The 14,253-nt window shown below is 39.6% G+C and overlaps 1 protein-coding gene and 2 pseudogenes across 1 annotated transcript; all 3 read right to left on the bottom strand.

Annotated features, from left to right (window-relative positions):
- Positions 1 to 448: 448 nt before the first annotated feature.
- LOC148720362 (uncharacterized) lies at positions 449 to 2,135 on the bottom strand (annotated as a pseudogene).
- Positions 2,136 to 4,370: 2,235 nt separating this feature from the next.
- On the bottom strand, positions 4,371 to 6,272 carry LOC111330472 (uncharacterized). Its single transcript, XM_022935327.2, has one exon. The coding sequence runs from the start codon at positions 6,181 to 6,183 to the stop codon at positions 5,518 to 5,520; it is 666 nt and encodes a 221-aa protein (XP_022791062.2). The 5' UTR covers positions 6,184 to 6,272; the 3' UTR covers positions 4,371 to 5,517.
- Positions 6,273 to 9,811: 3,539 nt separating this feature from the next.
- LOC148720361 (uncharacterized) lies at positions 9,812 to 11,478 on the bottom strand (annotated as a pseudogene).
- Between the last annotated feature and the right edge of the window lie 2,775 nt (positions 11,479 to 14,253).

Genomic DNA, 14,253 nt, shown 5'->3' with positions numbered 1-14,253 from the left:
AATGATTTTGATATATGAACAATATGCCCACTTAGCTTTATCGCTCAAGACTTGGTCTTGGATGGACTCGAGGGGGTAAATTCTAAAGGCTGGTTGGTGCCTTCGATAGATGGAGAAATCCGTATTTTATATCAAATTTAAATAGTGATTCTACTCTTTTGTGAAAACATATGGGAGATATTGTTCCAAAAGTCTGTGCAATAAGTTACAAGTACAAACGAGGCCTCCAAAAATGAGCTAAATTCGACCTTTGATTGACGAACAAACTATATATGTCTTGGTTTGTTTTACCCATTGGCCTACTTACTACTGACCGTTGCCGGTGATTTGTGAATTTGTCTGATATTTAGTGACATCTCTTAAATTCATATTCATGAACACTCACTATCTCAAAAGCAAGTTTCTCGCCATCATCTTGCTGCACATAAAAAGTTCATGACAATTTACAAACGCAACTTAATTTTATTAATTTAAAAAGGCTACTTTAAGAAGTAAGTAATGAGATTTCTTATTTTGAAGTAGTTGTGACTTTGTTGCTGAATAAAAATTCCCTTAAAAGTACAGAAAACACTCACATCAGCAGCTTACTTTTCACTTACGTTTTCATAAAAAAAAGCAATTAAAACATCGACCCCCGCCCCAAAAAAAAATACTAAATCGTAAAATTTTTTGCACCTGAAAAAAAAAATTTACAATATCAGCTTACCAAAGTCAAATTACCATAGAAAGAGCTGAAACTGGATTTTTTTCAACACAGTCCCACTACAGGAAAAGCTTTTCTGTAAAGCAAATTATATTCTAGGAAAAAGTTATAAAATTGAAATATGCTATAGGGCTTCGAAATTTCTGTAGCGCCCTGAAAGGTTACTAACATGACAAGCACAAATATGAAACGAGGGGGACGGAGTAGGGAGGATTTTCTCTTACAATAAAATTAATCTTTAGCTCTCAAAGAGTAAATAGGAACACTATCAACAAAGGCCCAGACTCTATGGTGACCTATCGATCTAATTGTTCTTGCGCAAAAATCCGTAAAAAGAGGAAAGTAAATGACGAACTTCCGCTTTAAACTTTGCTTTGAAATTCCGGGAAGAATACTTTGGTTGTCATGCAATTCAGCTAACTTAGAGATTGTAGCCTATTGTCGAGAAATCGACCATTGGATAAGGACCTTGCGATGGCAATAATAACTTTTCTATAATTCTACTCCAACCTACAAATTATATTCAGTGCGAAAGTGCGCCCTACCATGCATTTAAGAGTCTAGGTCGTACATTAATGCGTTTCATGAATGAATGGCCGTTTCTTTCCATGTTGATTTGCTTCAGACATCTTAGTATTTGGCCGGTCCAGGAGGTGATATCGAAACAGCTTGTCCTTGAATCTGAGCCGGAGAATACGGAGTTGGATCGGGTGGCCGATAAGCAGGTGGTGGCTGACTGTAATCTAGAGGAGGCTGATTGTAGTTAAGCGGCGGAGGAGCTTGTACTTGCTGCGTCATCATCGTGTGAGTTGAGACGAACTGTTGTTGCGGCCGTTGGGTGACGACTACAGCAGTGGGAGTACGATTGCGGTAGTACGGGAAACAAGCACAGCAGCAGCAAGATGCAATAGAAATGATGATGGCAAAGAAGATAATTGTACTGATAGTTGCGCCTGCAATAGACCCGCCTTTCCAACCACACGTCGACAAGCAAACTCCCCCACAACAATCCTCTCCAACATCACACTGGTAGTCGTACGAACAGGAACAAGAGGACGAAGTATATGTACAGTAATGTACGAATTATATGTATAGCGCTGCTCGCCAAGGTCACAATCGATGTCGGACGAACATGAACATGAGGACCAGCTACTGATGCATTTGTCATTACAGCACTGCTCCTTCGTTCCACACTGGTAGTCGTACAAACAGGCGTAACATCTTTCTCTGCAGACTTTATCTGTACAACAGGAATCACCAAAGGAACACTCACTGTCGTAGGTACAGGAGGTAGCATTGCCCAAGGCGAAGAAACAGATGAAAAGGAGGCATAAAACTTTCTTTAAAGCCATGGTCCTTTCTACAATACTGATAGCGTCTGTTTGACGATGGCGTGTTTGACGAGAGATAGTTGCGATGCATTTGGCTGGGTTGTAAATTTTCTCGTGACCCTTTCCCATGGAAACCCTCGTTAGGAGCATACATGATTGGAGGGAGGAAGGGTGGGAAATAGAAAAGGGAATCGGAACGCGGAAGTTGAAGAGGAAGAGGAATTTCGAAGTAAGTAAGGTGATGAGCACACACAAAATTTGCCAGGGTATAACACTGTAAAAACACAGCAAATATCGAGGCAACATAACGGCCGAACGGAAGGATTTGAACTCTTCTTTCGTTGTTGTTTTTTAGGCTTCACTTAAAGGAAGCGGATTTTGGAGCGCAACAGGGTTTTTTGTAATCACAAAGATCGCTCGTAATTGTTTTTGTCTTTAGCATACTTCTTATGCATCCATGTCCACAGATTTGGCGGGCCCGTCATCAGAGGCAGTTTCACCATCCTCATCGGAATCGTCGTGCCCGTTCAGGAGCACTGAGCTCGCATTCTCGTTCAAGTTCATCAGCCGGCTCAGAACTGGAGCCAAGGCAGCTTTAAACATATCCCCGAAAGCGTTTGCTTAAGGCATATTCTAGGCGCCGCTGTCCGTTGACGTTTCAGGGACACGCTCGTCAGTTGTGTGGTTTTCGTGATCGGACATAATCACACTGAGTTATTGGCACCCAACTACATTAGGGCTTAAGCTGGACTCCAATAAAGGCTAACTATGTTAACCTCTCCAGCAATTCGTGTCAAAAAGGTTTTTCGCGTAGAAAAACCATGCTCCAAGAGTTTGAGCACAAACCGTGCAATGACTTGCGCAAGCACGGTGCTATCTCATGGGATCTCTGCCTTCTGGTCAGGTGCTAGAATCGCACACAATCCTTAATGACCAAAACTTTATATGTTCTGTGTATTGGATTTAACTAAGTTATCATACAGCATTTGCAAGCCATGTGGTCGCTTTTTAAGAGGTACATATCGCGTTTTTTAAATTACTTGAGTTGGCCGAAGACAAGCCTAAAATTTAAAACGATGGTGATAGGCCACGCATGTGAGATCAATCGATTTCGAGCGAAAAGGAAAGCGAGGCCTCCATTTCAGCGCACTTTAACGTAGGAGAACTTGAGCTTGTCAAAGAGCCGGCCGCCACAAAGGTGAAAGTTGTAGTTGTTTTCCGATCGAAATATGGGAAGCCACCGCATTTTCCTCTAAAGAATCATATACTTAAAATATCTCCAAAAACAATTGGAAGACTGTAGTAAACGTAGTATTCAAACATGGACAGTACTGCTATACAAACACCATATTCTTGAGCTAGTTGGTCGGCAATAATACAGTTCAGGAAATGACTGACAATGAATCTGATCTGTTCAGTCTCGCACTGACAATGCAAACACGGTGAAAATCATACTTTTTCCGAAGCCTGTAGTTAAAACTACTAAGAAATCTTTTCCCCATCACAGCTGGTGAACGGTTCCTGTTCTGGCTTCAAAACAACCGTTTTTTCCACTATCTCGAGTTTAAAAAAGACAACGCTCTTCTTGCGCGCTTATTTTTTACGTAACCAACTCTGACCGTTAAATAATATCTTATTGTTCTTTTAACACCAACTCAACCAATTAGGACACCCATCCGCTGGTGGACGGGATTGGACTTTTGTCCTGAGAAATTATGGGTTTTCGGCCAGGCAGTTTTTCTGTTTTTTTTTTTTTCTCTCCTTTACCCTCCCCCTCGGTTTGTCAGTCGTCCTAGATCTTCCACCCGTGCGATTCCCAATGTGGCGACGGAATATTCGTATTGCTGAATCTCGCGCTTAAAAACTCAAACTATACCCATATGATGTACCCACAGGATTTCTGAAATCCTACATGATTTGCGTTTAATTTTTGGGCGCTTGGAGTTAACGTTAAGTGGAGAGGGGTGGGGCTGATTTTTCCCCCATAAACTATATGATCCGTATGGGGATAGTCTGCCATCATATCCAGATTACAAGATGCGAGTTTCCACAAGTTGAGCTACCAAGAGTAAGATAGAAGCTGTACACCCTTGGAGAAAGCGAATGATTTAGATCTAATTGGTTTAACTTCTGGGCCTGATGGAAAAGGTTAAACAATCTAAGGGTTTTTTTGTAACAATAAGGGAATACGCAATGGAAAATACTCTGATAAAATTAGTAGTTTCTATAACAACAAGAAAACAGTTCCGCTATTTACATGCACATTCATGAACACCCACTTTTTTAAAAGCAAGTTTCTTGCCATCATCTTGCTGCACAGAAAAAGTTCAAAACAATTTACAAACGCAACTCAATTTTATTAAATATAAAGGCCACTCCAAAAAGTAGAAAATAAGATTCCTTATTTTGAAGTAATGACTCTTCTGCTGAGTAAAAATTCTCTTAAAAGTACATACAACACTCATATTAGTTGATTACTTCTCACTTACATTTTTATGAAAAAAAAAATTTAAAAACATCGACTCAAAAAATTTATTAATAAAAAATACTAATATATGAACTTCATATATTCATTGCATCTCATTTATCACTTTCACGGGTTTATTACGAATCAACAACGGCCTGCTCCCAGTTGGCTTGTTAGCTCAATTGGTGGAGCGCGGCACTAGTATCGCAGAGGTCAGTGGTTCGAGTCCCGTACAGGCCTGATTTTTTTCAGGTCTGATTTTCGCTATTGCATAAATAGCGCTATCTACTGCGAGGATCGCACATCATACGTAAAAAATACCAAATTGTAAATTTTTTGCACCTAAAAAAAATTTACAATATCTGCTTACCAAAGTCAGATTGCCAAAGATAGAGCGAAAACTGAATTTCTTTTCAACACAGTCTCACTAAAGGAAAAGCTTTCCGGTAAAGCAAATTACATCCTATGAGAAAGTTTTGAAATTAAAATAACCTCTAAGGTTACGAAATTTCTGTAGCACTTTGAAAGGTTTCCAGCATGACAAGCAAAAATATGAAACGAAGGGGACGGAGTAGGGGGGGAATTTTTCTTACAATGAAAATCAAACTTTTGCCCTTTATAGAGTAAATAGGAACATTATCAACAAAGGCCTAAAGTCTTTCGAGACATATCCATCAAAAAACTAATTGTTCCTGCGCAAACATCCGTAAAAAGCGGAAATTAAAAAAACAACAACATCCCGGAAGACTACTCTGCTTGGAAATTCCGGGAAAACTACTTTGCTCGTCACGCAATTTGGCTAAAGAGGAAATTGTAGCTTATATTCGAGAAATCCACCGTTGGATAAAGATCTTGCGATGGCAAGCATAACTTTTCTGTAATTCTACTCCAACATGCAAATTATTCAATGCGAAATTGGGCCCTACCATGCATTTAGGAGTCTGCGTCGTACATAAATGCGTTACATAAATGAGTTGCCGTTTGTGTTCATGTTGAGTTGCTTCAGACATCTTTAGTTAGTACTTGACCGCCGGTTCGGAAGGCGGAATCGAAACCGCTTGTCCTTGTGCCTCGGCTGGAGGATAAGGAGTTGGACCAGGTGGTAAATAAGCGGGTGGTGGCTGGTTGTAACCTGGAGGAGGCTGATAATAAACTGGAGGCTGATTATAGTTAAGCGGGTGAGGAGCTTGTACTTGCTGCGTCATCATCGTGTGTGTCTGAGCTGAAATGAATTGTTGTTGCGGCCGTTGAGCGACGACTACAGCACCGGGCGTACGATAACGGTAGTACGGGCAACAAGCACAGCAGCAACAAGATGCAATGGAAATGATGATGGCAAAGAAGATAATTGTACCGATAGTGGCGCCTGCAATAGACCCGCCTTTCCAACCACACGTCGACAAACAAACTCCCCCACAACAATCCTCTCCAATATCACACTGGTAGTCGGACGAACAGGAACAAGAAGACGAACTACTGATGCATTTGCTATTATATGTACAGCACTGCTCGCTCGTTCCACACTGGTAGTCGTACGAACAGACGTAACATCTTTCTCTGCAGACTTTATCTGTACAACAGGACTCACCGAAGGAACACCCACTGTCGTAGGTACAGGATTTAGTATCTCCCAAAGCCAAGAAACAGATGAAAAGGAGGAATAAAACTTCCTTGAAATCCATTGTCCTCTTCACAATATCGATGGCGTCTGTCTGACGATGGCGTCTGTTTGACGATGGCGTTTGTTTGATATCTCAGAGATAATTGCGATGCAATTGGCTGGTTTCCACATTGTCTCTTTGCCATGGAAACTCCCAGAAGGAGCATACATGATTGAGCGGGGGGGGGAGGGGGGAGGGGAGTATAAAGGGGAATCGGAAGGCGGAAGTTGAAGGGAAGATGAAAAATTCCGTCGTTTTACCAATTAAGGTCATGAGAACGCACAAAATATGCCACGGTATTACACTGTAGAGCGGGGAAAATGCACGGTACGACATAATGGCCTTACTATAGGATCCGAACTTTTTTGTTGTTGTTGCTTTTTTAGGATTTACTAACAGGAAGCGAGTTTTTGAGCGCGACTGGTTCTTTTCCACTTTTGTGCGTACCTCTTATGCAATGGTACGATGTACAGATGAGACCTTAGGATGTATTTCACAAACTAGTCTCAAAAATGGAAAAATAGTGGAATGATAATTCCCTTATTTGAGGGTTAACCTATATTATTAAAAACTGGATCATTGGATAAAGCGATTCAGACTTTTTATTGGCTTAGCCATTATGGTATATGAGCCAATATCCCATAGTCTACAAATATGGTAAGCGTAGCGTCAGCTTAAAATCAAAAGGGAGCTAAAAAATCCGGTTTCTTCTTATAAAATAATAATTCCTTGGGGGCGTTTTTAATAAAACAATTATTCCACTCGCGCTTGTTGGATATGGGATGATAATAGCCAACTCGGTGCTACGCGCCTCGTTGGCTATCTATCATCTCATATCCAATGCGCGCTCGTGGAATAATTGTTAAATACGAGCGAACATTTTACTCATTACTACGCAACTCACAAATTGAAATATCCGCACGCATTATATGTTAAGCCATTAAATAAGGCGTATTTACAGAAGCATGTAACAAGGATTGTTCAGTACACTTAAAGACAGGCTTAAGCTATGATTGAAACGAGTGCCCAAATATTAAACAAAGAATCCTAAAGACATCAGAGATCTGTCAAACCTCTCGTCATTCAAGAAAAACATAGTCATTTGTAAATGTTGGATCTTCATATGACCAACGTGTAGCCTTACTCTAGCCGCTCGGGAGAAACGGAAGGAAGGGAACGTCTACGAAAACCTGACGCAAATCGTGTTTTGCGATGTCAATCTAATCTATGCAAAATTATGTAACTTGTTAATATTTTTGGGAAGTGGTTAAGTGCTAGCGTGAGATGTAATCGTGGTAAACCACAACATCTAAGTGAATTTTTGTAGAAAAATTTGCAATTCCGTGTCCGCGTTCAAATTTCAAATTTGCAATTCAGTGTCGGCGTTCAAACTTAAACTTTCCTTTAGAATATAGAAAAAGATTATGAGCGATTTTGGTATAGGTTAAGAAGAGAATGATTTTTGATTTGCATCCCGCTTACGAAACTAGATTTCAACGTACACGCAGTCTCTTACGTATATGGAAAGTGCCACGGTTGTCTAAAAACGCTCGATCATTTGCCGCAAAATCAGATTTCTTTCAGAGATAGTTACGCCCCAGGTGTGAAGAAAGAGCGACTCATGTTTCGGTCGAAAGGATTGCTGCAAGAAAGAATGAGCGTTATTGGCTTAGCAGCACAGTTCTCAAAGAGACCGAAGGTTGAAGGCGGACAATCCTCTTAACTCAAGTTCATCGTATCTGGTCTTCCATGAGAGCTTTGATGGGCGGCATAATAAATATAATGAATGGTTTCTTCCAGTGGAAAGAGAGGCGATCGATTACTTGCGCGGCTTGTAAGGTTTCCAGCGTGACCGGCAAAAATATAGAACGAGGGGGAGGGGGTAGGAAAGATCCTCTCTAATGGTGAGAATTGATCTTTTGCCCTCTCTAAAGTAAATGAAACAGTAATATTATCAACAAAGGCTTCGACTCTATGGTAACATATCAATCAAACAACTCACTGTATTTCCACAAGCATCCGGCAAAAGAGCAAATTAAAAACAAAACAACAAAATTTATTTATTTTTAGCAACTGAATTTAAATACTTATCTACAATCCCTACCCGAAACATAGCGAAGCTTATCGAGGCGGGAGGGAAACTAACATTAAGATAAATTCTTCAATAACAAGAACGAAGGACATGACTACATACATACACACGACCAATGAAAAACCGTACGACAAGTTATAGATGGGCCAATTGAATCACGAACATCCGGGAAGGTTACCATGCATGCATTTCAGGGAAGAATACTTTGCTTGTCACACAATTCGGTTAACGAGGAAATTATAGCTCTTATTCGAGAAATCTACACTTGAATAAGAATCTTGAAACTCTCAATTGGCCGGGTTAACCGATAACCGTAAAACGGCTTAAAAAAAAAATATGTGCGTTATGACTAAAAATGACAAACTTTAAACGTTAATGGCCACAATTGAAATAAATTAACTGTTGGCCGTAAAAGACATAACCACACTAAAACGCTAAATCTTAGGATGGCAAGCATGAATTTTCTCTAATCCTACTCCGATGTAAAAATCGTACTATGCAACATTGCGCCCAACCATGCATATAGGAGTCAGTGAGACATACAGAAATGAGGAGACAGAAACTGTCCAAAACTTAGAGAAATTTTCAATTAAGTGACGGGACTGCTTAAATGTTTGCTGTACTTCGCTCTGTGATTGGTCGATAAAACTGGCGCCAATCTCTCGACCAATCAGATGCAAAACTAAAACCAATCCCGACTTGGTTGCCCGCGTTTTCTTTTAAGGTAGATGGTGAACAAAATGTTCGACTCGTCGTTTCGTTATGACGTTTCACCATACCGTTTCCTCACACCGATACTTCTAGTCGAGCCGTTTTTTTCCGAATTCGATTCGCCACCTTGAAACACCCTAACCTAGTCCCAGTCCCTCTTTTCCTTCTTTCGGGGATGGGACCTATACTCCAAATGTTCAGAAAAAGTCAGTTGTCTATCAATCATAACATTTCACAAATGCAATTCAGCTTTATTATTTATAAAAATGATGCTAATTTGAAAAGAGAAACTAAGGAAACTTGATTTTAATTGGAGATCCCGCGCCGCTATATTCATAAGATTAAGCTTCCTAACTTAAAATAGTGTGACTTTGTCACTGATTAAATATCCTGTGTAAAGATTTTTTTCTTTGAAACATCAAAAACTTTCAAGGAAAAAATGGAAAACGCTAACAAAGTTTTTTCGGCGCCTGGCAAAGGTTAGTAATATCTGCTTACCAAAGTCAAATTTGAAAACTGACATTATATTAATTGCCAAAGAGAAAGCAAAACCGGAATTCTTAATGGCAAGACAATAAACATCCTCTGAAAACAGTTCATAAATCAAGATAAGCTATGGGATTTAGTTATTTCCGTAGCATGCTTAAAGGTTTCTTGGGTGTCAGGCGAAAAGAAAACAAGGGGGGATGGGGTAGGTAGGACTTTTCCTTATCATCTCTGCAAAATTAGAACGACGAAAATCTCTCAGTAAAACAAAAAAAAAACCAAGGGGAATGGGGTAGGGAGGACTTTTTCCTTATCATCTCTGCAAAATTAGAAGGACAAGAATCTATCTTCTGTTCTCTATAGAGTACAAAACAAAGGCCTTAACTTTGTGGTAAAATATTTCTTGAAAAATAAAATTAAATGTTGGTTAGAAACTGTGAATGGAGCAAATTTACATAACAAACTTCCAGGAAAATTACTTGGCTTGTCACGCAGTTTGACTAAGAAGGAAACTGTAGCTTATGATTGAGAAATCGACGACTACTTAAGAACCTGGCGCCGCACATCATAACTTTTCTCATCTAACTTCATTCTCTAAAAATATCGCTTCCTATTATGCATACAGGAGTCCATTTCTTAACTTAAAAAGGAGTTGCCTCTTGAACTAAAATTTAAATAGAGTTGTTTCCATGTTAGTTTACTTTAGATGTCTCAGTATTTGGCTGGTTCAGAAAGCGGCATCGAAACGGCTTGCCCCTTTACCTGAGCCGGAGGCTGCGAAGCTGGATAGGGTGGTGGATAAGCGGCTAGTGGTTGATTGTAATTTGGTGTTGGCTGGTTAAAGTTGACCGGCTAAGGAGCTTTAATTTCCTCCGTCATCATGTGTGTCTCAGTTGAGGCAAATTCTTGATGCGGCTGTTGGGTTTCGACCACGGTACCATGTTTACGATAGCGGTAGAACGGGCAACAAGCACAGCAGTAACACGATACAATAGAAATGATGATGGCGAGGAAGATAATTGGACCGACAATGGCGCCTGCATAAGCTCCGTCGCTCCAACCAGTATTGCAATATGACGAACACTCTCCCCCACAACAACGCTCTCCAATTACACACTGGTAGTCGTACGAACAGGAGCAAGAAGACAGATCTTCCGTGCATTTTCTATTACAGCACAGCTTACCAGAAATACAATCGTAGTGGCTCGAACAGGGACAAGAACGCAAACAACTGATGCATCCGCCATTACAGCGTTGCTCACCAATTTTACATTCGTAGTCGTAGGAACAGGAACAAGAAGACAGACTGTAGATACATTTGGTATAACAGCATTTCTCGTCACTTTCACATTCGTAGTCTGCTGAACAGGAGGATTTAGCACTTCCTGAGCTTAACAAACAGACAAAAAGAAAGCACTAAATCCCCATGCGAGCCATTGTAGACATGTTAAGGCACGGCGGCTGTTCTCAAATCGTGATCAGGGCGTGATTGCCTCTTATATGGGTGGGACGATTGCCTCGTTTCCAAATCAATTTCCGGCTTACGATCATTGCTCTTTGCCATGGAGACCACCACTAATAGGCCATTTCAATATATCAAAATTCAAACTTGGCTACGAGGCTTGGGGAAATTAAACAAAAGAAATCATAACGAGGTTGATGTATGACAAATTTATTTCTTTTGTTTTATTCCCCTCTAGCCTCAGAGTCAGTAGTATTTTGATATATCGAACTTACCACTACGACGAGAGCAACGAGGACATGGCAAAGCAAAAGATTCAATGAGCAACGCGTGCTTTTTAACACTTTATACATTTCTTAACCGCAGCCTCTGATAAACAGCAAGGTGAAATCGCCAATATCTGCATGGCCTGAGAACAGAAATCCCAACGGCTAACTATTTCAATGATCACAACGTCTGCCTTGAACAACTCAGCATTGAAGCGATCTTTGCAAGGTACCTTATGGTTTTTTCGAGGCTGTAATGGCCGCAATGACCTCTCTTTGGAGAGGTTTGCATAAGGCATTTTAAAATTATTTAATATTATTTCTCAGCTTTTCCATGATAGTACTGAAATTTTCAACTTGAAAATTGCTTAAGTTAATGCATTGCAAAAATCAAGCCTTAGTCCTCAAATTCAAGTACTTTCAAGGCCTTGAGCTTTTAATTTTTAAATTCAAACCCTGAGTAGGTAATGCATTTGTCTTTAACTGCAAGGAGAAGGGAAATTATTCTCTATCATTAGTACCAAGTCATAGTTGTTGCCAATTGTTCACCCAAGGAGAGTTGTCAGAAATGAATAGATTGAAGCAATATTACTGTTCAATAGTTCATACTGTTTCTAATAGAAAAATCTCTGAATATTTAATACTGCTGATGGCCACAACAAGAGAAGCAGTGCTATTTACAGTTTTAGTATGTTCAGTTAGAGGCATTTGACTTTCATTACATGCCAAGAGGGAATACACATATTTTGACCTTTCTGTGGGTTTAAAAATACATGTCATACAAAAATCTGAACTACATCAAAAACACTGTGCATTCGACTATTATTTCTTACAAGATTTTCAAGAACTGATTTGATGTCAACTGAATCAGACAATATTCCTTCACTGTAATCACTTTAAGATCTAAACTTACTTCATTTCCACTGAACATCAGTTTTTGGTAAATCATCTGACAGTAAATACTTGTTCAAAGATAAATTTTCATAATCTTTTGCCATACTGAATAACATTAGATAAGGTGTTTCAATTCCAATAACTACATCATTTTATTATGGAGTAGCTGCGGGATTAGACAGCCTCAGCACAATTCACATTGAACTTTCTGGTTTCACAGGCATGACTCTGAAAATGAGCACTATTTTGAACTTTATCAATTTTCATCCCTTTCAACTGAAATATATCATTGTTATGTATACTCTGAAAATTATGTTCTAAGCTATTCAGTGATGATACTTCAAGCAGCGGGTTGCTATAATGCGAGCCTGCGAGCCCGAGCCTTTTATGACGAGCCGGAGCCATTTTTTGCGAGCCCCGGGAAAATAACATCCAAATCTGCACATAATGCCTTTTTATGGTCATTGTCCCAGGAATTGCTTGTTTAAACCGCGGAAACTGAGGATGAGCGTGCTACAACTTGTCTTATCGTGTGCTCGCTGATTGTAAACAACACAATTTTCGAAATGTTGTGTTTTGGGAAGGTCGCACGGCAAAGATTCCTATCATACGCTGTTCTCACATACAAACGCACACACCGTTCGTGGTAGGCCCACACTAAACGATGTCGAGTGTTTTCGCTCAAACTACGAAAATACTGGCAAAACTGTGACAGCCGATTAACAACAAACTATGAAGCTGAGACGAACACCTCGCTCAAAGGTGGCGAATTGGATAGGGATCAACATCAATAGTAATGTTAAATATCTAAGCTTAGCTCTTCCGTTAAATACCTTTTTCTGTAATTGGTTTCTATCGGGTTCCAATACTTGTAAAGTACGATTTGATATTTCGTAAATAATCACTATTATTATTGTGCAAGCGATCGTGAAAGTTGGTTTGCTCTTTGCATGGAGTTACAAGTGCTTAGTAGAAGACATGATGAATACTCTTGATGATCGTGATCTACTAGAAAAAATTTCCAAGATGACCAATGTACATGAACATAATGATGTTACAGTGTCATTAAAGGTAAAAAAATTCAGATCTCGTGATGCATATTATAATTGTACTCGTGTTTTGTGTGAATGCTGTGGCTTCGTAGTTTCGAATAAATTTTACGCGTGGTGAATTCTCAAGTAAAGCGCTCGCTACGAAGCCCGAGTGAAGGCTCCTCGTGCGTCTAATTTGATATTTTTTTCAGATTTTCACCTTCAAATGCTTTCTGGAGAGGAGCCAAAAACTGTTAGAATAAAATGAAGAAAGAAAATGGAAAGACATAGAACAAACAGTGGCTCGCAAGAAGAGGCTCGAGGCTCGCAAAAAACGGCTCCGGCTCGCAGTCTCGCACATTAGTTACTCTACTTCAAGCGGTACACATGTACCTTGAGAATGGCTTCTACCATAAATATCCCTTGCATGAGAATCGAATATTTTCAAGCCAACATTGCCTTTACAATAGATAGGTACTGCAGTACACCCTATTGTCAAGACAAAATTGTTGAAATTTTTGGATATAATGGATTGAAAGGCTCTATTTAAGGAGGTATAGTAATGATATCCTTCTATTGTAGCTTCTTGATGAATAGTGCCAGTGTAACTTTGACTGCATTGAAGTTCATAGTCAGCCTCAAACACATTTAAAAGTGTGGGTAATTCTGTCTGCTTTAAAAATGATTGTCTGTTTAACTGAGACAAACTTAAATACAACTGATTTCGAATATTAATTATTGACACCAGATCATTAGCAGAATTGATTTCTTGTTTGTTATTGTCAATCAAAGTGCATAAACTCATTGCAACAACATTGTTGTCCTGAATTTTGTCCAAATACCAACTCATTAGCTTGGCTATATGGTGCCGTTACTGTTTTGCTAAGGTCAATGTATATTGGAGTAGGACCAGGGTTTTTCTCTATATCTGAACCAGGCGCGTAGCGTGGTCATTTTTTCAAGTACGCACAAGCACAAATGATCTAGAAACCTAAGTAAACTGAGCGAAAAATACTGCATTCTTTATTTCTTGTTCGAAATAGTTGTGTGAACACAAGCAAAGAACAAAGTCAGAACACGGTACAGCTTTTCTTTCAGTTTTTAGAATTTAATCAAAGTGGTGTTTTTATCACGAAATCTTGGTTGCGC

This window comes from Stylophora pistillata, chromosome 11 (genome assembly GCF_964205215.1).
Source record: "Stylophora pistillata chromosome 11, jaStyPist1.2, whole genome shotgun sequence".
Lineage (NCBI taxonomy): Eukaryota > Metazoa > Cnidaria > Anthozoa > Scleractinia > Pocilloporidae > Stylophora > Stylophora pistillata.
Note: the sequence above shows the minus strand (reverse complement) of the source record. Positions and strands in the feature narration are given on the sequence as shown.

Excerpts from the sequence above, each read along its gene's own strand:
- LOC111330472 (XM_022935327.2), bottom strand. The coding sequence starts at position 6,183 with ATGGATTTCAAGGAAGTTTTATTCCTCCTTTTCATCTGTTTCTTGGCT.